At 38.9% G+C, this 27,200-nt stretch overlaps 1 protein-coding gene across 7 annotated transcripts in view; it reads left to right on the top strand.

Annotated features, from left to right (window-relative positions):
• Gria3 (glutamate ionotropic receptor AMPA type subunit 3) overlaps nt 1–27,200 on the top strand; it is a 280,239-nt gene that overhangs the window by 213,030 nt on the left and 40,009 nt on the right. For all 7 annotated transcript variants that reach the window (XM_058571555.1, XM_058571572.1, XM_058571563.1 and 4 more), the window contains one exon: nt 2,959–3,157. In XM_058571555.1, the coding sequence (XP_058427538.1) occupies nt 2,959–3,157 (199 nt within the window). The remainder of the gene's footprint in view (nt 1–2,958; nt 3,158–27,200) is intronic.

Below are 27,200 nucleotides of genomic sequence, written 5' to 3'. Positions count from 1 at the left end.
AGGTATTTTGTAGTATAAAACTCTGGGCATTTCTCCCTAGTATGTAAGTATAGATGGTTTTTTTTCCTACTTCTCCCCTGTGTGCCTCAGTTTATCTCTAAATGCCTCTGTTTGCTTATATTTACAATAGCCCTTAACCATAGGGATAGACAATTTTAAAATTTGATATATATAAAGCAATTAGAACAGAGTCTGGCATATAGGAAATACTCGATAACCACTAATTATTGTTATCATCTTTTATTACCCTATTACTATGGATGCTACCTTGAAGCATTAATCTTTTATACAATAAAATTATTTCCAGAGTCACATCAGTCCAGAATAAATTGAATGTATCTGGCAACAATGAAGATGAAAGGTCTAAATTCCTAATTCAAACACTATACATATACTTTTAGCATTGGGAAGTGTGACACATTCTTTTTTGACTCATCCAGGTGTTTTTACCTCTTCTGACTAAAAGAGAAATTTTCCCAGATAAAATCCTGAGAGAGTATAACTATTAGTTAGGAAAATCTGTTGCAAAGCAGATTTTCACATCTGAAAAACTAAAAGTGATTATGTTTTGAAATAAAGAAATAATGGTTGTTTTAGGCTTCCAGGGACTAATGGTAATTGGAGACTAAAAAAAAAAATAGGTTTGCTATAGTTTAGTAGCAAAGAATACTATTTATCAAAACACCTGCCAAAAGTATTTGACTGGAGTGTAGCATCTAAAACAACTGAATTTTCCAGAGCCTGAAAAAGAAAGGTTATCTTGGGACACAGAAATTTGAATTTGTTTCCAAGTAGTGAAATGAAAGTACAGACAGAAAAGAGCTTGATTTGTCAGCTCTCCATCCAGAACTGCCCTCTTCCCACAGAGTCTGGAGATGTGCCAGGCTACTCTGCCTATTCTTGACTTTATGACAGAGTGGATTCTCTTTCCATGAGTTTTTCTTGGCATGGGAGAACATAGCCAACAAAAATGGAGTTCTGCCTCATAGCAGAACTATCCTAGGGGTGATGTGGCAATATTTTATAAAACCCAAGGAGCAGATTCTCATTTCTGTGGACCAAACCAACCATCAGCAACACTGCAAAGGAGATGCAGTTTCCTAAATAGAATCCATTACCCATCATTGAGTATTCATTGCCCTCATGCTGCCCCCCTAACATACCACAGTCCCTCTCCTGAGTAGCACTCATACTGTAGGACCATAACTGGCAAACCTGGCTGCACCTTAAAAATTTTATAAAGTTCTGCTGCTTAGGCTCATCTCCTAGAATTCTGATTTAATTTGTCTGGAATGGAGCCTAGGCAAGTTACTTTTTGTTCTGTTTTGACTCAAGCTCCCCAAATGATACTGATGTACAGGTGGAGTCAAGAATCACTGATTAACAACATTTGTTTCTGTTTAGTCTGAAGATCTCTTTGCAGAAACCCAAGATGCTTAAGAAATACAGATTCTTGGTCACTCAGATGTTATAAATCTGCACCTTAACAAAGGCCCCTGCTGGTGCCAATGCACAGGAATATTGAAGAACAAAATATACCCTTATGAATTTACCTCTCTTCTGTCACATTTCCTACTGATAGGTACTGTTGAAGTGTTACATTTTGATCAAAGCCTCTGAAGACCCACAGAGGATGATTCCAATAATAAGCAGGCCAGGAAAAAATCATTTTGGGGGGCATTTTGGTGAGGGGAAAGGAAACAAGTGTTTTAATGCCTCACACACCCCATTGTACAGGCATTTTCCTGCATCATTTTGGGGCCTGCCTTCACTGGCTAAGGTTTAGTTTGTAAAAGGGAAGAGTTTTGATCTCCTGAGTCTCACTAGACACTTATATGAAATAACAATAAACATTACAATCCAGCTCCTTGCCTCATGGGTGATCAACTCCACAAAATCATAATGTCTTTATTAAATATATTAAACTCAAAGTGAATAGTGCTAACTTAGTAGCTGCCCATTTCTCTTCACACATGGAAAGTCTTTTGACTCTTCCTCCTATGATGTTGCCTTACATCAGTGGTTCACAACCTTGGCTGCACATTGTAGTCACCAGTGGAGATTTTAAAAATACATGTGTCTGAATTCCACTTCCCAGGTTCTAACTTAATTGATATCCAGTAGACCTGAGCATGAGTTTTTCTTTCTTTTTTTTTTCTTTTGGCTGTTATTTTTTTAAATATCCCAGATGATTCTAATGTGCAACCAAGGCCAAGAAACACTTGCTTTAAATAATGCCATATTCTGTAGATGTGCTTAATAAAGCTCACAGAGAACTCAATTGGTTAAATTATTACATGTAAGTGGGAGATAATAAAAATGTTTTTGTGATTAAAAAATTCCTGTTTAGAAATCCTGTGTTAGTCAGCTATGTTAATAGCATTTACTGAGGTAAAAAACCTAAAAGGAGAAAAGGTTTATTTTAACTCATCACTTCAGAGATTTAAGTCCATGGTACTTTGCTTTGAGCCTGTGGTGAGGCAATATATCATGAGGGAAGCATGTGGCAGAGGAAACCCATCCAACTCATGATGGCAGGGAAGCAAGAGAGAGAAAAGTGTACTGGGATCCCAATATTCCCTTCAAGGGCAAATCCTAGTGACCTAACTTCCTCTAGATAGGTCCCACCCCTTAAAGGTTCTACCACCTCCCAGGAAAACCACAGGCTACTAACCAAACTTTCCACATATGGACCATTAAGGGATATTCAAGATACAAAGTAGAACAAAACCTGTACAGTCCTGAAAAGCATTCTGTGTGCACTATCATATGCTATCATGACATGTAGTATTGTCATTAACATGTGACTTTTGTCTGATGTTAATTCTCTCACATCATCTACTTTCCTCCTCCATAAGCTGTACTGAAACTACTCCTCTTTCCAGAAATAAAGATAAGGATTTCTTAACTGAGATCTGGCCCCTTTGGGTCTGGATTTGTTTTTGTTTTACTTTGTAGATCACTCTCCGGGCGCATTGTTGGAGGGGTTTGGTGGTTCTTCACCCTGATCATAATTTCTTCCTATACTGCCAATCTCGCTGCTTTCCTGACTGTGGAGAGAATGGTTTCTCCCATAGAGAGTGCTGAAGACCTAGCTAAGCAGACTGAAATTGCATATGGGACCCTGGACTCCGGTTCAACAAAAGAATTTTTCAGAGTAAGTGCTTTGCAGCTAATTGGGCCTGCTGGTTTTTATTTTATTATCTTCTCACAAAGGCAGATTCACAGTGCTTTCAAGGGAAGACTGGGAAAGGGAGGGAATGTTATCAAAGGAGAGCATCTTAAATATTGTACTGCTTAGTTGGTGATCTAATTCACTAACCTTTAGAACTAATACTCATGTGAGATATAACAGGTGACATGTTGAGAGCACTGAGTTTGAACTCCTAGGTTTGAATCCCAACACTGCCACAAAGGAATTGTTTGTCTTTGGGCAAGTCATTTAACTTGTGTCAGTTTGGGTTGCCTTACTTAAATAATGAGAGAACTAAACTAAATCTCTCTTTCTTCTAACTCTTACAAAAGCAGTGATTTTATGTTTCAGCTGTTCACAGAAGTTAGGTAATTGACTCTAAGACTCTGACAAGTGATGGACTAGAAGAAAGTACATATTCTATTTTAGACATGGATTTTTCTATTGAAATGTATTACAGTTGTTTCAAGTATAAACATACAGGCTGATAATTTAATTCACAGGAAAGTTTATAATTCTTTTAATTTTTTGAGTAGATTTATTCCCCCTGCTCTCATCAGTCCAAATCTCTCTAGGGGAATAGCAAATTGTCCACTGGCAAAAGTTAGTAAATCTATGTAAACTCCATTACAGTTTTTTTAATATTTTTTTAGTTGTTCATAGACCTTTATCTATTTATATGTGGTGCTATGAATCGAACCCGTGCTTCACACATGCCAGGCAAGTGCGCTACCACTGAGTCACAGCCAAAGCCCCTCCATTACAGTTTTTAAGAAATCAAATGTTTTTCAGTTTCCCCAACAAACAAAACAGGTTGCTTTAAATTAGAAAATGGACCCCTTGAAGACACTGCCACTGCTTCTACTGTAGCCACTGTAACTGGTTGTAGCAATGATCCAAAAAGCAATTGAGTAGTAGGTAGAGAGGAAAAGTTTAGTCACTCTCTCCAACCAATAGTCAAGATACTGGATAGCAGGTATAATTACTGACTTTTTCTCAAAGGAGCAAGTAAACAAATGTTGTTTCTAAACCAGCTTATTTTGATAAATAAGTAATATATTTCTACATGTATTACCATGAGATTTGTTCAATTATTTCATGGAAAACAAGGAGGAGTGTGTTTTTGACATTATAGAATTAAGTGAAAACAGTTTTTACTCCCTGAAGGAGAAAGGATCCATTCTGGAGCCCTTTCAAGAATGTTCCATGGTTCAGGATGTCTATATCTCACCTCTGTCACCTGCTTACTGAACACATCATAACCTCCACCTGGGAAGAGGAGCCCAGAGTTGGAAGCATCAAAATGATATCCAGACCCTTTGATACTAATCTGGCCTTGACTCTCCCTATTATGGCAATCCCAGAAGCTTTTTTGGGGACAGTTCCTCCTACCCATGCAATCACTCACATGTGTCGGGGCTAAAAGCCAGGGATTTCCATCAGCTGAATAGTCAGCACATGATCAGCTCCATGGAAATCTTATTTGATATCAACCTTCAACAGAGCTCACGTTCACCATCCCAGTAGACATGAAAGTGCTATATGAATTAACTGACCAGTTAGGATATCAAGACACCAGACTTGGGCCCTCTGATAAGAGACATTTGTTCTACTAGAAAACATTTTTCCTTCAACAATGATCAGAGATTATAAAGGTGTGCTTTTAATGGTAATCAATATGACATCAGTTCCCATTAAGTTTTCAAAGTCCATTCATCCTCATACCAGGCAAAAGGAGGTTCTCTGGGAAGATATGTTAGCACAAAGACTTAAAAGTGTGACCAAATAGTCATTGCTCCACACTGAAACTCCATCCCCCACTCATTTTGTGTCTTTATCTACTGATCCATTCCATGATGGTTTCATTAAAGAGCATATTACTGGAGCAGATTGGAATCAACATTCAATTCTGAACAAATCTATTGCTACATTCTAATTGGTTTGTGGTTTCTAATGTTCACCAATTCCTACTGACCTTTAAAGCCAATGAGTAATTCCTATGGAAATAGAGCTGTTTTGAAAATCTGATTAGAGAAGAAGCTGGATATTTCTAGGTATAAGGAAGTGCAAATCATTTTTTAATTCCCCTACATGCTACTTTTTCGTTTTCCCCAAATGGTTGTTAGTGACAACATTAAGGACTCTGTGGGGTGATCCTTCAGGGAAGCACACAAAGGTTAGTGATATAAGAACGAAACTGAGCAGTATAAAAACTCAATTATTTGAGCTTGCTTTGTACTGAAAATGTTATATAAACCTAACAAAGAGTATGCATGTTATTCATATAATACAGGGGTCCAGCCCATTGGTTTCCAAGCCACTTTCCTCACTATGTCCTCTATCCCACCCCGTTCCTGAATCCAATGGGGAAGAGAAGGCAGCCCACAGGAGTACATCATCCTGCCCCTGGGGCCTTGATTTGACACTTATGTCCCCTTACCCTCAAATCTCAGTAATCTCCAGGCATTGAGACAATTTTAAGAATATTAACTCCCCACACATTAAAAAAATGGGGAGTTCTGATAGCATGCCTTCTGAATTTTAAAGGATAAAACAAGATCCCCTGCAACATTTACAAACATAATGAGTTCATTTCTTCCTATTTTCACTCCATCCTGAAACTGCAGGGACCCAATAGTAGTAGCATAAAACAGCCTAGGGCTAGCCCTCTAGTTCTTCCACTAAGACAGAGAAATAAATAAAATAAAATTCTCTTCTAATTGCCCTGCAGACATTTATACTCATCCTGGGTAAGTCTGCCATTAAAATGGTGATATTTTGAAATGATTCCTTTGTTTCCTTATTTTCTAAGCTTTCCCTAACTGTCATCTTACACAAAGTCACTGGCACAGAGGGACCTGTTCCATAAAGGAAAACAGGGAGGGACTGAGCAAAATGCATGCAGCTGGGAGAGACATCTGGAATATTATCATCAACCCTCTTGACTTGAAAACTGATATACTTAGACAGCAGCTCCAAAACTAAATATCCCAACCAGAGGTGGAGGCACACATGCTAAAAAAACAAGTCGACAGCTTTATTGTCATTGCCCAAGGAAATGCCACTATGATTTGGAAACCTGCACCAAAATGATCATTCTCCACTAGGTTTTGGAAATTTAACCTGATACAGATTTATGTTAAAAAAGTAACACTAGGAGAAAAAGTAATTCCAAAATCTTCTCAACCTACAAGCCTCCAAAAATATTAGATGACAACTAGGATACTTGATATCTTTTCCAAATACTTGGCCATATTCCTACTGAAGATAGGGTGGGGATAAAAGGGATATTTTAAAAATACAATGTTTAATACTAACTCAAATCCCTTTAAGAAGATAAAAATAAATAGAGAGGAGTAAAGAAAGTGGACCACTGAGGGGGCTGTCCTGCCTTTTGAGTTGCAGACATTGTAATCCCCCCATGAAGCATCTGTTGAATTACTCATGAATATGTCTCAACACAACACCCTTTGACTGCTGTTTCCCTCATTTAATTTTTTTAATGCACACAGCTGAAGTATGGGCCTTTTTAAGCTGATTTGGGAAGTGGTCTCTGCTAATCATTTAGATTCTACTTATACTGAGAATTTCTCTACCACCCACTCCCACATACACACACACACAAACACACACTTTTTCACTTGGACTCCACATTTATTCAACATTATTGGTTATCTTTGATAGGACTTTTGAAGTATACAGGAAAAGGAAAAAAAAGCTTCCCACAAATGTACCTATTCAGACTATGGTGACATTTTGATATGATCAGGAAAAATTAACCATTAATCTTTAAGCTGTATTACAACAGACCTCCCAGGCTCCTTACCCTGTCCCCAAATGTTGGAAAACACATTAAAATGTACAAATTCTTTTGTTAATTTTTTCCTCACCAAATACTATGATTAATTTGAAATTCTGACAGACAATATGCCTGGACAACTGTAACCAAATTTTATTAGCTTGAAAATCCAAATAAGGTGACCAAATGTTTGAAGACACAGCCAAACCATATGCTAGGGAGCACATAACAGTAAAAGCAAGAGATGAGTTGACACTAAAGGATGGTAGATCAGAGACATCCATTGTATGTACTACTGAGTGAATTTTTAAAAAGAAAAACTGTCTTTCAATTTTGACGTGGCTGTTTTGATGTTGTCATATTTTAAAAAAAGATTCTTACCTTATTGTGTTATATAATACTTTACATACCAAGAGCCATAAACCTTATAGGTCAAAACTGGAGATGCACAACATCCACAAGGTAAGGCTCTGAGGCCTGGCCAAACTGGCCTCTGGAAAAGGGAAAGACACATTGAGATGCCTGTTGGCTTTTCCCATCCCTCAGCAGCCAGGGATCCATGGTTCCAACAAGCTTCCTTGTAGGCAAGTCTCAGACTGGTGGCAAGTAAAATCTCCAGGGAAGCAGAGAGTGACCTGCAATGTATGCACACAACAGAAAACACATCTAATATCTGTTTCCATAAAAAAGGATAAGATGTGGCAAAGTGGACAGGCTAATAATCCTTTAGGTTCCATTGTTTATCCATCACTTTTATTTTTCCATATTTTTATTGGTGCATGATAATCTATCACTCTTCTAATCACTCTCTTACATTTTCTGTATCAAACACTATGCTAAGGACTAAGTATCCATGCATCTCTATAAAATTAAATTCTATATTTTTTCCAAATCACCTAAAATACCTAGATAGGCTTCTTCTCCATACTCAGAGGTCATTTAAAAATATAGATATCTGAGATAACTTGATGATTATCCCTCCAGAGAAGATGATTGTTGCTTATTTTTTTGAAGTTGCTTCCAATCATGGGCAAATCTATGGGTATGTTCCATGGTAACTAGCATCAGGCTAATGATTCTCCATAGAATAAAGTGTTCTACCATTTAGGAGCTCATAATCGAGTGAACCATCAATTTCCAGCACACTTTAACATACATTACCTTAGTCAGTCTCAAAACAATCCTACTATGCAGCCAGAGTAGGTATTATTACTCACGTTTCACAGAAGAGACAACTGAGACAAGATGACATTTTGACATACTGAATGTGTTCAATGGAGAAGAGCTGGAACTAGAACCCTAATTCTTTGACTCCTCATTGGGTTCCCTTTACATTCCACCTCAGTGCCATTCTGATGGGAATATTCACAGAAATATGGAATGTTCTGAATGAATCAAGCCTCTAATGCATCAAATACTACAACAACAAAAAAAAAGCTCTTTAAAAGTATGAAGGGTTCTCCAATCCTAGGATACATTAGACGAATGCCCTAGTGATAGAGCAATTAAAACATAAAGGCTCTCCAGAGAAAGCTCTGTAGAGATTTGGGGAGTATTTCTCAAAAAATAAAATAAGAAAATATCTGTTTTTCTCAGGAGAAAGGGTGTGGATTTTCTTTAGCTTTGGGGGGAGAACAGAAACTCACTTAAATTCTTTCCCTTTTCCCTCAGTGTCCTCCTGAGCTCACTCCTACTTATAACTATAAAATATTACTGCAAAACTCATCTCTTAACCAGTACATCTTTATCCATTCCTTTGTGGCCTGCAGATTCAACAATTTTAACATGCACAATTTAGAGCTGCCCTTGAAGACCACCTAGAAATTCGGGTGCTTCCAAGGTGGCATGCAGGCCATCTGCCCAAAGTAACCAACCATATGGATATTATTAAGCCTATCTCTGTTCGTCCTCTCAGATAACCTACTTGCTTATGAGAGCATTTCACAGCCCAGAAAGCCTAAGGGGGTTAAGTCTCAGTTGTTCTTGAGGCTGCCAACTCTCTCAGACTACCTCAGGGTAATTAACATCACACAGGACTCCCAGATCATTGAGAGAACTCTGAAACTCTTTTCTAGAAGAACTCATCTTAAGATCTCATTTTCTTTTCTTCTCTGACAAAGTCAAATCACCTGATAGCCTTCCAGTTAAAGGAATGAGGCCCATCTGTTCAATTAGACTTTCCTTGAGTTCACCTAGCAAATCTGCACAAGTTAATTATTTACAATTCTTTTTCATCACCATGCAGAAGCCTAACTTGACAGTAAGTATCAGGTAAAATTCTTACCAACAAACAAGAACAATTAACTGGAATGCTTGGTTGCACTCCACTTGTAAAAAGAAAAGGCAACTCACACAAATAAAACCTTGATATAATTTTTCCCAGAAAGGTTATATAAGGTGATGCTCTGTGGTTAGACTCATTCCAGTCTTTGACATCATCTACGTTTTAGTAGAGAGTAAATAAATACTAAGCATATACCTAGTAATTTAGACACCAGGGATATAATGCAGAAAACACAAGAAAATGACTTTCTTTGAGGCATTTGCATTCTGTTAGAAGGAGACAAACAATAAACATGTAATCAAAGAGATATATAGAATATATAGATATATAGAATAATTTCAGGTACTAGGGCATTATGATAGAGAATGACTTAGGATTAGAGAAGGCAGTTTTAACTGAGAGTCTGGGAGGTGAGGGAGGATTCAGGGAAGGCCTCCTTAAGGAGATAACTTTTGATTAGAGACCTGAGTGATAAGAGGTAGCCTTGTGAAAATGTTAGGGAAGAGTAATACAAACAGAAAAAAAGGTAAGTGCAAAGTCCTGGAGAAGGAACAATAGTGGAATGTGTTAAGGAAAACCAATGTGGCCAAGAAATGATAGCCCACATGATAGTGATGGATATTTTGCAAAGTGATCGTATCAAGGATCAATTTTAGAAGTAGATTCACAGAATTTGCTCAGGGTTTTGGGAAACATCTGTGAGTGAATGGGAAGAGCCAAAGATGACTCTCATATATTCAGCCTACATCCCTTTTTGGTAATAACTAGTGAAATCTTTAATCCTACATTCATTAAATGATCCAGGGATACTCATTAAATTGTACTGACATGGGCTGAAAAGCTATACTAGGACTGCTTGAGAAACTTTCCACAGTGTTGAAAAACATTACCTGTCTGAAGACAAAGTTATCTCTGCTATAATTTTTTCATGTTTTAAATGGTTTATTATTTTTAATTGTTATATACTAGTTTCTTTATTTAGGGGGTACAGTTCTATAATTAGATGCATGTATAAATGTGTAATCATCAAAATCAGAGTGGTTGGCATTTCTATCTCCTTGAATATTATCATTTCTATGCGTTGGGAACCTTTAAAGTCTTCTCAAGTTATTTTGATATGTATAATTATGGTAGACTATAGTTGCCCTATTGTGCTATAGAACATTAGAGCTCTTTCCCCACATACACTGTATTTGATACCTATTATCCACTTCTCATGATCCCCCAAACCCTCCCACTCCTAGCTTCCAGTGACCTCTATTCCATGCTCTACTTTTGTGTGCATCCACAAGATAGTGAGAATATAGAGTGTTTGCTTTTCTGTGTCTAGCTTATTTCACTTGACATAATGTCCTTCAGTTCAATCCATGTTGTTGAAAAGGACAGGATTTCCTCTTTTGATGGCTGAATAATATTCCATTATGTATATATACAAATTTTAAATTTATTCATCCATCAATGGACATCTTGGTTGGTTCCATGTCTCAGCTATTGTGAACAGTATTGTAATAAATATGGAAGTGCAGCTGTCTCTTTGGTATGCTGATTTCATTTCATTTGGATATATACCCAGAAGTAGGATAAATAGATCACCCTTCCATTCTAAATGGTTTAAAATGCTATCTATAGGAAGAGAAGGGCTCAGAGATGATTTATTGTATTTATTTTCAGTTCTGATCACAGGCATTTGTCTGTAAGGTATCCTTAAAATTAATCTCCTATCTGTACATTCGTTGATGCCCCAATGAAGATGTTTCTGAAGTTGGTTAGATTCTACACCTAGAGAAATCTGAATTCCAGAAGTGAGTCTTACTTCCCAATTTTATCAAAATTCTTATGTGTTCATAACCTATATTATTTGACACTCAATTTTATTTCCTTTGAGATTCTGGTCTGGGTTACAGGCTATTTCTTATATCAGTCAGTAACATTGATTTTCCAACCCACTGAGTAAAGAAGCCTGTCCTAGGTGTCTGGGAATAAATAGGAGCATCCATATATACCCCTGAGTCCAGTATGCAGACAATAAAAGAGTCAGATGAATTCATCAGGAACAGTTTCTAGATAAAAGGGGCATTTTAAAAAAAATATTTGGAGATAAAGGAGAATTCAAAAATAGTTCAAGAGGTATGTAAGAATATATTTGTGACCAAAAAACACAACAGCAAAAAACCCATAATTGTATGTCACATTAAATTGTAGCTACTATTGACTAAGGTACTGTTAGTTCTCGCTTGGGTTCACACTAACATTTTTTTCTGTGAAATAGCATATGTATGTATATGTTTGGAAGAGAGGGTGTTTAGATGGGACAAAAACCATTTGTTTTTAAAAAATGTTATTGCCGTGAAATAATTACATCATAGTAGAAATCAATATATTGCAAAGGGGAAATTAGAAATCATTGCTCAAGACCAAAGTGCTCTAAATACTATCTTATTTATAATTTCATAAACCACATTTTTCATGTAAAGATGAGGTTCATTAAAAAGGTAATCTCCAAAGAATATTTTGTTTTATTTTAAATTAGTTTGAGGAACCAACATTGAAAAGCAAAATCCATTTACGCTTTGGCAAATAAATGAAGAAAGATTTCATAGCAAACCTTTAAAGCAACCCCATTACATTAGTCATTGTTTCAAACAAAATAAACAGCCTCTTTCCTGAACATGGTGGTAGTATGAATGAAGTAATCATAAAGAGAATTAAACTAAAGTCCCATTGCACCAAGTTTGAAATTTGACTTCCAAATGTTGGTATCCTGCTGCTTCTCTCAGAACAGACAGAAAAACACACTCACACATACAATGAGGGTACTAATAGTGTATTATTGAAATGTATTATATGTGAAAACAGCAGGAAGAAAACTGCCCCATCAGCCAGATTCTGAAGAATACATTTGCTCCATTTTCTTGCTCTGAGGTTTTGGCCAATAATACAAACAGAAACGTTGAGAATATCTTAATGCATAACTAAGGAGCTATCTACCGGTAGAACTAAGTACTGGAGCACTTGCTTAGCATGCATGCAGCCCTGGATTCCATCTCTAGCACCAAAGAAAAAAGAAAGGGAGAGAAAGCAGAAATATAAATAATGTCAAGGCAGCTGAGATAAATTGATGCAGTATAGATCAATATAAAGTTGTTGAAGGTGAGGGGCTCAAAGGACACCTCCAGTTTTAGAGTTGACATACAGAGGACAAGCATCATTTCTCATAGTTCGCTGTTAGTCTTGTCTTAAAACATTCCTATCTGTAACTGCCCAAAGAGCTGACCTGCTGGGACTGTTCTACAATCTTTTACAAGATTATTTCCCAACATCACAAGAATTGAGACAGCAAATATATTAAAATTGTCTTCAAATATTTGAAAGATGATATTTTAAAGATGGATTGGACTTGTTCTGTGAGGTCCTAATGGACAAAACAAAAATCAGGGTTAGTATTACAGTGATAGAGATTTTAGATTAATGTAAAAATAATGCTCTAATATGGCAAGTGATAGATAAAATAGGCTGTCTCCATAGATAGTGAGCTGTTCATCATTGACAGGCATTAAGAATATGCTAATGACCACTTGTCACAAATGTTGAATAGGGGACTCCGTAATCTGATGAATGACTGCAGGTGGCTAGTGTTTCCCAACACTGATTGCACATAAAATCTCTTAGAGAGTTGTTTTATTTTATTGAGATTGGGGGTCTCACTATATTTTCCAGGCTGACCAAAAACTCCTGGGCTCAAGTGATCTTCCCACATCAACCTCCTGAGTGCTAGGACTATGACCTCTGGGCCACAAAATAGCTCCCCTGTGGGGAGCTCTTTTAAAATACAGATTAATGGGTCTCATATTTGGGCTTCAAGATGATGATGCCATGGGTTCCAATAATCTTTTTTTAAACCAGCACCCCAAGGGATCCCAACACAGAAGACCAAGAGCCACTCTTTGAGAACATTCAACTCTACAATATATAAGGGAATCTCTGCTTTGATGATTTGCTTTTTTTTTTCCCCTATGCAAAGGATGTAGGAAAGAGGCTGGATGCTTGACTTGTGGCACAGAAAAAAAAAGGCTGAGGAGAAGTAGGTGGGGCCTATCTGGCAGGAAGTATCTTGAGAGTGAGCTTACTGAGTTGGAGCCACCTCCTCCAGTGTTTTTGTCAGGGAGGGAGAGAAAGGAAAAATCTTTCTTCTTATCAACAAGGACCAATGGAAGATGACTGTTTGAGGGGCTAGGTTCTAAGTTTGGGCTGGCATTATCACATTAATGCTTTTTGAAAGCTGTAGGGAGCCCCAAGTGCTGGTCTCTAGAGAAGCTCAAGTAATGGTATCTGTCTGGAATATGTAGACAGCAAAGTTTGTGAAAACTATAAGAGGGAAAACAAAATGAAACAGCAGGTGAATCATACCCAGAAACCTCAAAATGTTTGTAATTTTAACCTACCTTTTTCTCCTATGATCCAGATAACACCTTCCCTTTTCTATTGCTCGTTTACTGGATGAGTCTTAGTCAAACAGGACTGTTGTATTTATGAACCCCAAAGGAAGCCCCATGGTTCCAACTTCCCATCCTAGATGAGTCATGTCCAAGCATAGGTTATTTATCAGTGAAGATTTTCAATTGGGATAACCTAAGTAATGGCTGTAGATAAGAGGAATTCCTTAGGCAAAAAATGGGACACATATTGAATATAGACCAGCAGCATGGAAAGTTCTAACCATGGCAAAGAAACTCTGTCCTACTTTTCTTTAGCTCATCCTTTCCCTTCTCTTTCATTCCTTTATCTGCTGGGTCTTGGGTGGCCAGGACTGTTATATTAGCATTTTTTCAGAGGCTTCAGGGAACCCCTTACCTCAACTATCCCTACCTAGAAGAACTTAAGTGAATATCCCTAGATGCTAATCAACATGTGAAAATAAAACCATTGAGGCTGCAATGAAGTCAGGGCACATGAAATTTTATAAAAAGGAGAAGATAGATCAGTTGCTTAGAAACACCAGCCAACATGAAGAAGCTGGCCTACCACCACTTCCCCTAACTCTTTCCCCATCTAACATGCAGAGTCTCAAGTGGTCAGGTTTTCTGAGATGGTGTTTTTACAAAGGATAAAGGAAGTCCCATGTTTGAAAGTTCCCCACTCTAGAGGACAATAGGTGGATATAAAGAGCTGGGCTTTACCTGGGGAAGCTCATGTATTAAAGTATGAGTCAGAGGACTAGGGCTATAGCTCAGAGGCAGAGCACTTGCTTAGCATGTGTGAGGCACTGGGTTCGATCCTTAGCACTGCATAAAAATCAACAAATAAAATAAAGGCATGCTGTCCTTCTACAGCTACAATAAACTTAAAAATATGAGTTGGAGTTTTGGGCAAAAGAAATCTCTTGGAAAATGAAAAGGGACAGAATGAGCAATTACACCAAGAGCTTTAAACTCTTAGCCATTAACCAAAAATCTCTCCTACTGACATGTTATCCCCCTTCTGTCTTTGTCTTTTTACGTACCTTTTATGATGAGGCAGCTCTACTGTGTTACTGTTTCAGAGAGCCTCAGGACTCAAAGTTCCCAACTTAGTGGGCTATATCTGGGTAGACATGAAGCTGGTCGCCAGGAAGAGCTCAAAATTCAGAGAATGTAAATGCTACCAGAAAGAGGAACAGAAAGGGGAGATACTGGGGAATGATATTGACTGAATTACTTTGTTATGTTCATGCACAAATTGTAACAATTTGACTATTTGTCATTATACATAATTATATTATGTATAATTATAATGCACCAATAAAAATATGGGGGAGGCAGATTTTAAAACTGGTACAGAAGAAAAAGATGAACTAGAACTCTGGAATTTCTTTCCCTTTAGCCAGAGACACTTCTGTAACATTCTACTCCATATTTCTTACTCCCTTTTCCTTTATGTATTTGACCTGTTGGGTCTGGACATTGGGCAGCCAGTGCAGCTGAATTCATTTCTTAAAGGCACTAAGGAGAACATGGATTCAACCTTCATCACATAGAAAATTTGTGGGTGAACAGCCTCAAGTGCCCATGTGGCAGGATAAAGTTTCCTGGGAGCAAGCAAAAGTAATTGGTGAGGAGAATATGGGCTGGACCCTGTCAATCTAGTATCCCTATGAAGGAGCATCAGTGAGGGTGCATCTTTCTGAAAAACAGTGGTATGATGGGTAGCAACGAAACTGAAATCCTGGCTCTTAGGCCTTAAAGGAAGGAATGAGATTCCTGTGGTTTTTCCTCCATCCCTTTCATTGCCATCCATTGCCATTTTAACATTGTATGGTTGTTAGGTAAACAGAAGAGCGATTATCAAAGACACCTATCCAAGGAATGAACATGAGGTGTCTTGAATATGGGCAGCAGGGTAGTGGCAGGAGCATTACAATGCTCAAGCAGGAGAGAAATGTTTTCCAGCCCAGAGACCAGATTACCCAGCCTAGATTGTAATATGGTCTGCAAAACATACCATGTTGCAAAATGATATATTTTGCATATCTGTTTGATTGTACTATCTTCATACATAACCAGTGAACAAGAACAGTTCATCAATTTTATAATCAATGCAGCCTTCGCTGATTAAGGAGTAAGCTGTGGACATTGCTATGATTCATATTGGGTGAAGTTGGAACTGTTAACAAGGTGGATAAATATATTGCTCATATCTATGATGAACACTTAACAGGACCCTTTCCTTCTTTCTAACATGCTTTGCAGTGTCTTCATCTCCCATGCAAAAGTTTGGCTCCCAACTATTGCAAAAAAGTGACCTCTCCCTTTCCCCTTGATAGAGAGTCATTTTTCTATCTTTTATGGAGATGAGATCAGTTTTTGTAAGGCTGGATCCAATTTTTTTTCATTGTATTCCACTGGGACCCTTGCTGTTACCATGGATACCTCTTTCTGCCCTTGGCACTTTGGGGATGCCTCACAGCAGACATTGTAACAGGACCTCCCACCTTGATTTGCTTTGTACTGATATTTTTTGTCTTCCCAGGCAATCTCTGAGCTTGCCCTTCTGCCAGCCCAAAGATTAACAAAAACTACTTTAAAATATTTGTTATCTTTCAAGCTTTCCTTTCTTTTTTTTTTTTTTTTTTTTTTTTTTTTTTAATTTTTTATTGTGGGTTGTTCAAAACATTACAAATTTCTTGACATATCATATTCCACACTTTGATTCTAGTGGGTTATGAACTCCCACCTTCACCCCATACACAGATTGCAGATTCACATCAGTTACACATCCATTGATTTACAAATTGCCATACTAGTGTCTGTTGTGCTCCGCTGCCTTTCCCATCATCCACCCTCCCCCCTCCCCACCTCTCCCCTCCCCTCCCCTCCTCTCCTCTCTCTCTACCCCCTCCACTGTATAACCCTGAGGGTCTCCTTCCATTACCGTGCAATTTACCTTCTCTCTCCCTTTCCCTCCCACCTCTCATCCCTGTTAAATGTTAATCTTCTTCTCCTGTTCTTCGTCCCTACTCTGTTCTTAGTTACTTTCCTTATATCAAAGAAGACATTTGGCATTTGTTTTTTAGGGATTGGCTAGCTTCACTTAGCATAATCTGCTCTAATGCCATCCATTTCCCTGTAAATTCTATGATTTTGTCATTTTTTAATGCAGAGTAATACTCCATTGTGTATAAATGCCACATTTTTTTTATCCATTCGTCTATTGAAGGGCATCTAGGTTGGTTCCACAGTCTTGCTATTGTGAACTGTGCTGCTATGAACATCGATGTAGCAGTGTCCCTGTAGCATGCTCTTTTTAGGTCTTTAGGGAATAGACCAAGAAGGGGAATAGCTGGGTCAAATGGTGGCTCCATTCCCAGCTTTCCAAGAAATCTCCATACTGCTTTCCAAATTGGCTGCACCAATCTGCAGTCCCACCAGCAATGTACAAGTGTACCCTTTTCCCCACATCCTCGCCAGCACTTGTTGTTGTTTGACTTCCTAATGGCTGCCAATCTTACTGGAGTGAGATGGTATCTTAGGGTGGTTTTGATTTGCATTTCTCTGACAGCTAGAGATGTTGAGCATTTTTTCATGTACTTGTTGATTGACTGTATGTCCTCCTCTGTGAAGTGTCTGTTCAGGTCCTTGGCCCATTTGTTGATTGGGTTGTTTGTTCTCTTATTGTCTAATTTTTTGAGTTCTTTGTATACTCTGGATATTAGGGCTCTATCTGAAGTGTGAGGAGTAAAGATTTGTTCCCAGGATGTAGGCTCCCTATTTACCTCTCTTATTGTTTCTTTTGCTGAGAAAAAACTTCTTAGTTTGAGTAAGTCCCATTTGTTGATTCTAGTTATTAACTTTTGTGCTATGGGTGTCCTATTGAGGAATTTGGAGCCCGACCCCACCGACTGTAGATCGTAGCCAACTTTTTCTTCTATCAGACGGCGCGTCTCTGATTTGATATCAAGTTCCTTGATCCATTTTGAATTCACTTTTGTGCATGGCGAGAGAAAGGGATTCAGTTTCATTTTGTTGCATATGGATTTCCAGTTTTCCCAGCACCATTTGTTGAAGATGCTATCCTTCCTCCATTGCATGCTTTTAGCCCCTTTATCAAATATAAGATAGTTGTAGTTTTGTGGATTGGTTTCTGTGTCCTCTATTCTGTACCATTGGTCCACACGCCTGTTTTGGTACCAGTACCATGCTGTTTTTGTTACTATTGCTCTGTAGTATAGTTTGAAGTCTGGTATCGCTATACCGCCTGATTCACACTTCTTGCTTAGCATTGTTTTTGCTATTCTGGGTCTTTTATTTTTCCATATGAATTTCATGATTGCTTTCTCTATTTCTACAAGAAATGCCATTGGGATTTTGATTGGCATTGCATTAAACCTATAGAGAACTTTTGGTAATATCGCCATTTTGATGATGTTAGTTCTGCCTATCCATGAACAGGGTATATTTTTCCATCTTCTAAGATCTTCTTCTATTTCTCTCTTTAGGGTTCTGTAGTTTTCATTGTATAAGTCTTTCACCTCTTTTGTTAGGTTGATTCCCAAGTATTTTATTTTTTTTGAAGATATTTTGAATGGAGTGGTTGTCCTCATTTCCATTTCAGAGGATTTGTCGCTGATATACAGGAATGCCTTTGATTTATGCGTGTTGATTTTAAATCCTGCCACTTTGCTGAATTCATTTATTAGCTCTAATAGTTTCTTTGTAGAGCCTTTTGGGTCTGCTAGATATAGAATCATATCATCTGCAAATAGTGATAATTTAATTTCTTCTTTTCCTATTTTTATGCCTTTAATTTCTTTCGTCTGTCTAATTGCTCTGGCCAGTGTTTCGAGAACTATGTTGAAGAGAAGTGGAGAGAGAGGGCATCCCTGTCTTGTTCCAGATTTTAGAGGGAATGCCTTCAGTTTTTCTCCATTCAGAATAATGCTAGCCTGAGGCTTAGCATAGATTGCTTTTACAATATTGAGGTATGTTCCTGTTATCCCTAGTTTTTCTAGAGTTTTGAACATAAAGGGATGCTGTACTTTGTCAAATGCTTTTTCCGCATCTATCGAGATGATCATATGGTTCTTATTTTTAAGTCTATTGATGTGGTGAATAACATTTATTGATTTCCGTATATTGAACCAGCCTTGCATCCCAGGGATGAATCCTACTTGATCATGGTGTACAATTTTTTTGATATGTTTTTGTATCCGATTCGCCAGAATTTTATTGAGGATTTTTGCATCTAGGTTCATTAGAGATATTGGTCTGTAGTTTTCTTTCTTTGAAGTGTCTTTGTCTGGTTTAGGTATCAGGGTGATGTTGGCCTCATAGAATGAATTTGGAAGTTCTCCCTCCTTTTCTATTTCCTGAAGTAGCTTGAAAAGTATTGGTATTAGTTCTTCTTTAAAGGTTTTGTAAAATTCTGCTGTATACCCATCGGGACCTGGGCTTTTCTTAGTTGGTAGTCTTTTGATGGTTTCTTCTATCTCCTCAATTGATATTGGTCTGTTTAGGTTTTCTATATCCTCCTGACTCAATCTGGGCAGATCATATGACTTAAGAAATTTATCTATGCCTTCACTATCTTCTAATTTATTGGAGTATAAGGATTCAAAATAGTTTTTGATTATCTTCTGTATTTCTGAAGTGTCTGTTGTGATATTGCCTTTTTCATCCCGTATGCTAGTAATTTGAGTTCTCTCTCTTCTTCTCTTCACTAGCATCGCTAAGGGTCTGTCGATTTTGTTTATTTTTTCAAAGAACCAACTTTTAGTTTTGTCAATTTTTTCAATTGTTTCTTTTGTTTCGATTTCATTAATTTCAGCTCTGATTTTAATTATTTCTTGCCTTCTACTTCTTTTGCTGTTGTTTTGCTCTTCTTTTTCAAGGATTTTGAGATGAAGTATGAGATCATTTATTTGTTGGTTTTTTCTTTTTTTAAGGAATGAACTCCAAGCAATGAATTTTCCTCTTAGAACTGCTTTCAATGTGTCCCATAGATTCCGATATGTTGTGTCTGTGTTTTCATTTATCTCTAAGAATTTTTTAATTTCCTCCTTGATGTCTTCTATAACCCATTGATCATTCAGTAACCTATTGTTCATTCTCCAATTGATGTATGCTTTTTCCTTCCTTCTTTTATCGTTGATTTTCAGTTTCATTCCATTATGATCAGATAAGATGCATGGTAATATCTCTACTCCTTTATATTGTCTAAGAGTTGCCCTGTGACATAATATATGATCTATTTTTGAGAAGGATCCATGTGCTGCTGAGAAAAAAGTGTAACTGCTTGATGTTGGGTGGTATACTCTATATATGTCAATTAGGTCTAGGTTATTAATAGTGTTATTGAGTTCTATAGTTTCCTTATTCAACTTTTGTTTGGAAGATCTGTCCAGTGGGGAGAGAGGTGTGTTGAAGTCTCCCATGATTATGGTGTGGTGGTCTATTAGACTCTTGAACTTGAGAAGAGTTTGTTTGACGAACATAGCTGCACCATTGTTTGGGGCATAAATATTTATGATTGTTATGTCTTGTTGGTGTATGGTTCCCTTAAGCAGTATGTAGTGTCCCTCTTTATCTCTTTTGATTAACTTTGGCTTGAAATCTATTTTATTTGATATGAGTATGGACACGCCTGCTTGTTTCCGAAGTCCATATGAGTGATATGATTTTTCCCAACCTTTCACCTTCAGCCTATGTATGTCTTTTCCTATCAAATGCGTCTCCTGTAGGCAGCATATTGTTGGGTCTTGTTTTGTGATCCATTCTACTAGCCTGTGTCTCTTAATTGGTGAGTTTAAGCCATTAACATTTAGGGTTATTATTGAGATATGGGTTGTTCTTCCAGCCATATTTGTTTATTTCTGTTACTAAACATTGTTTGTTTTCCTCTTTGATTGTTTCCCCCCCCCTTTACTGTCCTACCTCCCACTGTTGGTTTTCATTGTTATTTTCCATTTCCTCTTCCTGTAATACTTTGGCTAGGATGTTTTGAAGAGATGGTTTTCTAGCTGCGAATTCTTTAAACTTTTGTTTATCGTGGAAGGTTTTAATTTCATTCTCCATCCTGAAGCTTAATTTCGCTGGATACACAATTCTTGGTTGGAACCCATTATCTTTCAGTGTTTGAAATATGTTATTCCAGGATCTTCTAGCTTTCAGAGTCTGTGTTGAAAGATCAGCTGTTATCCTGATTGGCTTGCCCCTAAATGTAATCTGCTTCCTTTCTCTTGTAGCTTTTAAAATTCTCTCCTTATTCTGTATGTTGGGCATCTTCATTATAATGTGTCTAGGTGTGGATCTCTTATGATTTTGCACATTCGGCGTCCTGTAGGCTTCTAGGATTTGGGATTCTGTCTCATTCTTCAAGTCTGGGAAGTTTTCTCGTATTATTTCATTGAATAGACTGCTCATTCCTTTGGTTTGGAGCTCTGTACCTTCCTGTATCCCAATGACTCTTAAGTTTGGTCTCTTAATGTTATCCCATATTTCTTGGATGTTCTGCTCATGGTTTCTTAACAGTCTTGCTGAGCTGTCTATGTTCTTTTCCAGTTGAAATACTTTGTCTTCATTGTCTGATGTTCTATCTTCTAAGTGTTCTACTCTGTTGGTAGTATTCTCCATTGAGTTTTTAAGTTGGTTTATTGCTTCCTGCATTTCTAGGATTTCTGATTGCTTGTTTTTTATAACCTCTATCTCCCTGTATAGTTGATCCTTTGCTTCCTGGATTTGTTTGCGTAATTCGTTGTCGAAGTGATCTTTCATTGTCTGATTTTGCTGTTTAATGTCTTCCTTGATACTCCAGATCATCTGAAGCATGTATATCCTGAATTCTTTATCTGACATTCCATCTGCTGCAGCTGTTACCTCTTCTAAAGTTGCGTTGACCTGCATTGCTTGTGGTCCTTTCTTTCCTTGTCTTTTCATACTGCTTGCGTATCTTTCCTGCAGGTGCGGGCGGCGGCTCTGCTCTCTCCTTATTCCAATTGGGGTGTCGTGGCTACCACGCCGGCAGGTCACTGGGCCTGTTCTGGGAGCTGGTGGCGGCTCTGTTCTGCCCCTACTCCAATTGGGGTGTCGTGTCTGTCGTACCAGCAGGCCACTGGGCCTGTCCTGCTGGTCGGTCGCAGATCTGCCCACCTTTCGGGCACGAGTGGAGGCTCTGCTTTGCCCCTACTCCAATTGGGGTGTCGTGACTACCCCGCCTGCAGGATGCTGGGTCTGTTCCTGGCAAGGGAGGCGACTCTGCTCTGTCCCTACTCCAATTAGGGTGGTGTTTGTACCCCGCCGGCAGGCTCCTGGGCCTGATCCGCCGGTCTGTTGTAGGTCTGCCTACCTTGAAGGCGCTGGCGGCGGATCTGCCCTGCCCCTCCTACCACGCCTGCGGACCCCTGGGCCTGATCTGCAGGTTGATCACTGGTCTGCTCACCCTGCGGGCACGGGTGGCGGTTCCGCTCCACCCCCACTCCAATTGGGGTCACGTGACCACCACACCGGCAGGGCCTGATCCGGGCGTGGGAGAAGGATCTGCTCTGCCCCTACTCGAGTTGGGGTGACGTGTGTACCACACTGGCAGGCCACTGGGCCTGACCCGCCAGGCTGTCACAGGTCTGTTTACCTTGCAAGCGCGAAGGGCGGCTCTGCCCTGCCCCTCCTACCACGCCCATGTACTACTGGGTCGTGGGTCTGCCCACCTGGCGGGTGTGGGTGGCGGCTCCGCTCCGCCCCCTCTCCAATTGGGGTCACGCGGTCACCACGCTGGCGAGCCGCTGGGCCTGCTCCGGGGGCTGGCGGCGGCCCGGCTCCTTCCCTCCGGCTCGAGGACAAATTGAGGAGACTCGGGTGACTGAGCCTCACCCCCCTTACCAGAAGACCAACTGCTTATGTCACCGCTGGTATTGATGAAGATCTCTCCTCCACCGCTTTCTGCTGACATCAGATCTCTGCCATGTTGGTATCCTATGCGAATGGCAGCATTTCGTTCCCCTTGCCAGGCAACCCAAGCAATGGGTGAGTCCTGACCTGCCCTCAGCAGGACCCGGACCGAGACACAGTTTCCGCGGGCTCCTAGCCCCGGTCCAGGGAAGTTCCGGGAGCCGGAACTCGGCCGCTCCGTGCTCGGTGTAAGCTCCTATAAGTGTAGGCTCCAAGAAGCAGCCCCCGCGGGCTCAGTTCCGGGAGCCGGAATTCGGCCGCTTAGTGTTTGGTGTATGCTCTGATAGTAGCAGGGTCCAAGAAGCAGCCTCCGCGGGCTCCGCAGCCCTGAGCCAGGGCGGTTCCGGGACGGTTCCGGGAGCCGGAACTCGGCCGCTCTGTGCTCCGTGTAAGCTCCTATAAGTGTAAGCTCCAAGAAGCAGTCCCCGCGGGCTCAGTTCCGGGAGCTGGAATTCGGCTTCTTGGTGCTTCGTGTTTGCTCTGATATTAGCAGGGTCCAAGAAGCAGCCTCCGCAGGCTCCGCAGCCCGGAGCCAGGGCGGTTCCGGGACGGTTCCGGGAGCCGGGACTTGGCCGCCCCGCGCTCCGTGTTCACTCCGATAAGATCAGATTTTAAGAAGCCCCCAGGCGCTGAACCCTAGCAATCTGTCTGCAAGCCGCAGGCGAATTGCAGCCTGAAATTACCTGTTCTATGGCTGAATGAGCTGCGGTCAGTCCAAGCTTTCCTTTCTTTTCTTCCAAAATCTCTGGGTATCCAACACAGCTGGACCCTACCTTAAGTAATCCATATATCAGAAAATTCACAAGTGATAAAAGCAATTAATAGTAATTACTCAGATTAGAAACATATTCTTCCCTGGAAAACAGAAATCCCTTAGTGCATTTTGATGTTTACAGATCATTACTTGTCAGAGAAACCTAGGAGGAGGATTTTCTGAAATAAACATAAACTAGTCCATGCATTGATGGAATAAAATTTGATTTTCAAAAATGAATCTAATTTATGACATGGCTTTCTCTAGGAAGTCATCTGTTACATAATTTAAGGCAAAGTCTCATCTAGGCAAAGCAGTGCAAAACCGCACAAACCAGGGAAAGGAAAGTTCAAAGATGTTTGAAACTTACTTCCTGTGATTGAGCCAATCTGAATAGGTAAGGTTACATCATTCCAGCAGTCTGATAGTTAATTTTGGAGTCTACTTTACACATACTGGTCACTTTTTCAATGTTTTTGGATCTACATCTTCCTAATGCTATACTATATATGCAGCATGTGCCATGTTGCTAAGACTGAAACAATGAGAAACTTAAAAGTTTTCATTCCTTGATTTTGTTCAGATTTGTAAACTTAATGTTGCATTAATAGTCTATTTTGCATATCTGTTTGATTGTACTATCTTAAAGATTCATTTAAACCTGGGGAGGACAGCATGACTCCTACCTGCTTCTCATTAATAACATACTTTTCAGCAGGTAGATAATGAATGACTTGGATATAAATCAGAAGAAATGCAGATTACCACTAGGTGCAGTAGGGGGGAGGAAATCCATTTTCTCCACAACACTGACAAGCAATTTTGAGGCTGAATGTAGAGAAATCAAGTCTGAAAGAGAGATGACTATATAGAAGGCTCCTAATTAAATATTCTGTTGTCTTTACATGTCAGACTGTGCAGAAAAAAATCATCCTAATGGAAATTAAATTTTCTAAGTGGCTTTAAAAATCTTTGGTTAATAGAAACAAGTCATCTAATTATGGAGAAGGAAACCAGATAACTGTTGGCCACAGCTTATCCTAATAGCAGTGACAGGTCTGCATAAACATACTTTAGTTTGTTGCTATTGTTAGTAGCACCCTTGGTGGGCTTGGGGTATGGGAGATAGTGGAGAGTTAGCACTTCAGCTGACAAAGGTTTACCACTGGTTGATCAGAGTTAGAATAGAAGGCAAGCAGGAGAGTCTTAAAAGAAAAATACATAAAAGTATTATTAGCCCACTCGAATTTTCTGGAAAATGAGAGAAAATAACATTCTTGCTCAAGATATAGAGGGTCTGTTTTTCAAATTACTATATTTCTTTGGTGATAGGTTACTGGCACAGAAATAAGGACTTAAGGGAAATGCATTTCAAACCAATGATTGCTAATAAATTATCCTACCAGCCACAGGTAGGATAATTTCACAGGCACTAGAAAATGCATGAAATTTGCAAAGGCAACTCAGGCTTTCAATTTCCTTTTTTTATTCTAAGTTCTTTAGGATTCAACATGGCTTCCTACTACAGTTTGATTATTGATCTTTACCAAATATAAGTGAAAACTGTATCTACTGGAACTTAAGTCAAATGAAATAATGTTGTAAGTAGGCTTACTTTGGAGGGTTTTCAGACTTTGGTTTTATTTCTGTTCAATAGTGGTAGTGAATATACAGGCCTGAACATAAAAAAAAAAAAAAAACAGTTAGTTGCTTCTTTGGGGAAAAGAAATTCTGCTTCAGCTCATGAGTCTTTTTTTTTTTTTCTTATTTTTTTAAAGATATACATGACAGTGAAGTATATTCTATTCCTTTTTTAACTTTATTTTGTTTTATATTAGGATTTGACTAGCAAATCTATAATTTGGCAGCATTTGTTTTAGTTTGGGCTCTTGGTATACGTTGGGTCAATTCTCTAGTTACTATATAACAGCAATCAAGTCAAATGACTATAACATTAAACCTGCCTAATTCCCAGAGTTTTACCTCCATAGGAAATGTTGGTCCTCTACTCCCTTTGGTGACTCAGATAAGGCAAATATACAGTTGTGACCTTAACGTAACTATAACACAGTTTAAAAGTGCTAGGCAAAGGCATTTGTGAGTACTTGACAAAGTTATTTAGAATTCTTAGAAGAAAGCATCTCTAGAGATTCTACAACTTTCAATTTTGATTATACTAAATTCTTCAACCCATATATCAGAGCAGATACAGGAAAGAACCAGTTAAAAAAAATGGGGAAATTGTGAGTTATCACATGGCTGCTCACTCCTGTTGGAATTCTTCCCTTGGGAAGAAAAGTTGGAGAGAGATGACCCAAACAACTTAATGTAGGAATTTATGAAACCAAGAAAAGAAAATCAAGCTGGTCACAACTTAAAGTAGCATTCTGTATTTTTTTTCAAAAATATTTTCTTGTATAATGATCCACTCTTTTGAAATAAATTATGTTTTTTGGACAGGAATAACAAGAATATTTTTTCATGGCATTCTTAGATCCAGGAGGTCATTTATTTTCAATTTACACAAATAGGATAAATTTAAAGGAAACAGTCCCTGCATGTGTCTAAGGAATTTTTGCCCAGGAAAATAATACAGTTTACCTTTCTCTGGAGAGGCCTTCCATAAACACAAGCTGGGAAAGCTAGCCCAGAGCTACAGATTACCTCTGAATAAAATAGGAGTTATGTCCCTAGCTCCCCTGTTCCTCAGCCTAGGCTATAGCAAGCCCCCCAATTGGTGCAGGCAAGACTTCCATTTGATGCACTCATCACCTCCATCATCAGAGTAAATCAGACAAAGTAGTTCTTGTTGTCCTTTTACTGCCTTTTAACACCTCTGTTTTTCCTTTACTTAAACTATGAGATCTGTGCTATTCAAGAGGATACCCACTAGCTATATGTAACTACTTAAATTAAAATTACATTTGAAATCCAGTTCTTCAGTAGCACTAACCACATTTCAAATGCTTAACAGACATGTGTGGCTACAAATTAGCATATCAGCACAGCTAAAGAACATTTCATAAAGTCCCATTGGATGACCCTTCTATCATCTCTTTTAGCTTCTTGAGCATAATGACCACATCTGACACATCTTCATTCCCCACAGACTCTACCATAATGCCTGATACAACTATTGAATAGAGGAGAAATTTAGGGTTGTCATGAGCTAAACTAAATTTATTTCATCTCAAGGCAGAAACTATTACTGTCCACATTTTTCAAATGAGGAAACTGAGGCTCAGATTTGCCCAAAATCACAGAGCTAATAAGTACAAAAATCAGGTGTTTATAACCTCAGGACCTGTTCTATACACCAAAAGAAGACATCACATAACTACAAATTTTATCTTGGACAGGCAGGCCCCTCCCAGAGCATTGGTGACTAAGTGGTTTCTCCACAGCACTCGCATTGGCCAAAGCAAAATAAAGACAGTATGGAATCAGGGTTTGAGCATGAAGAATGTTGATTTCTATTTATGTGTGACTATCAAATTAAGTGGCTATTTGACTACTCCCCTGTAAATGAACTAACAGCAAAATAGTTGTTTTATCTGCCATTTTGCCACTGCCTTGACCCAAATGATGAAGATTAGTGAAACCAAATCATTTTGTGAAGTCACCCTCACTTGCTATACTTACCAGAAGGTTCTGTAACTTAAGCCTCCATGCAGCAGAACTTGTGCCAGGACACGCAAATGCCAGAAAATCAATTTTCCTGCAGCTTTCACAGTCAGTGTGTTTGCCAGACAAAA

This window comes from Marmota monax, unplaced genomic scaffold (genome assembly GCF_021218885.2).
Source record: "Marmota monax isolate L192 unplaced genomic scaffold, Marmota_monax_Labrador192_F-V1.1 WCK01_AAM20220418_F8-fsc00054, whole genome shotgun sequence".
Classification (NCBI taxonomy): domain Eukaryota; kingdom Metazoa; phylum Chordata; class Mammalia; order Rodentia; family Sciuridae; genus Marmota; species Marmota monax.
This window is presented reverse-complemented; position numbering and strand designations above follow the sequence as displayed.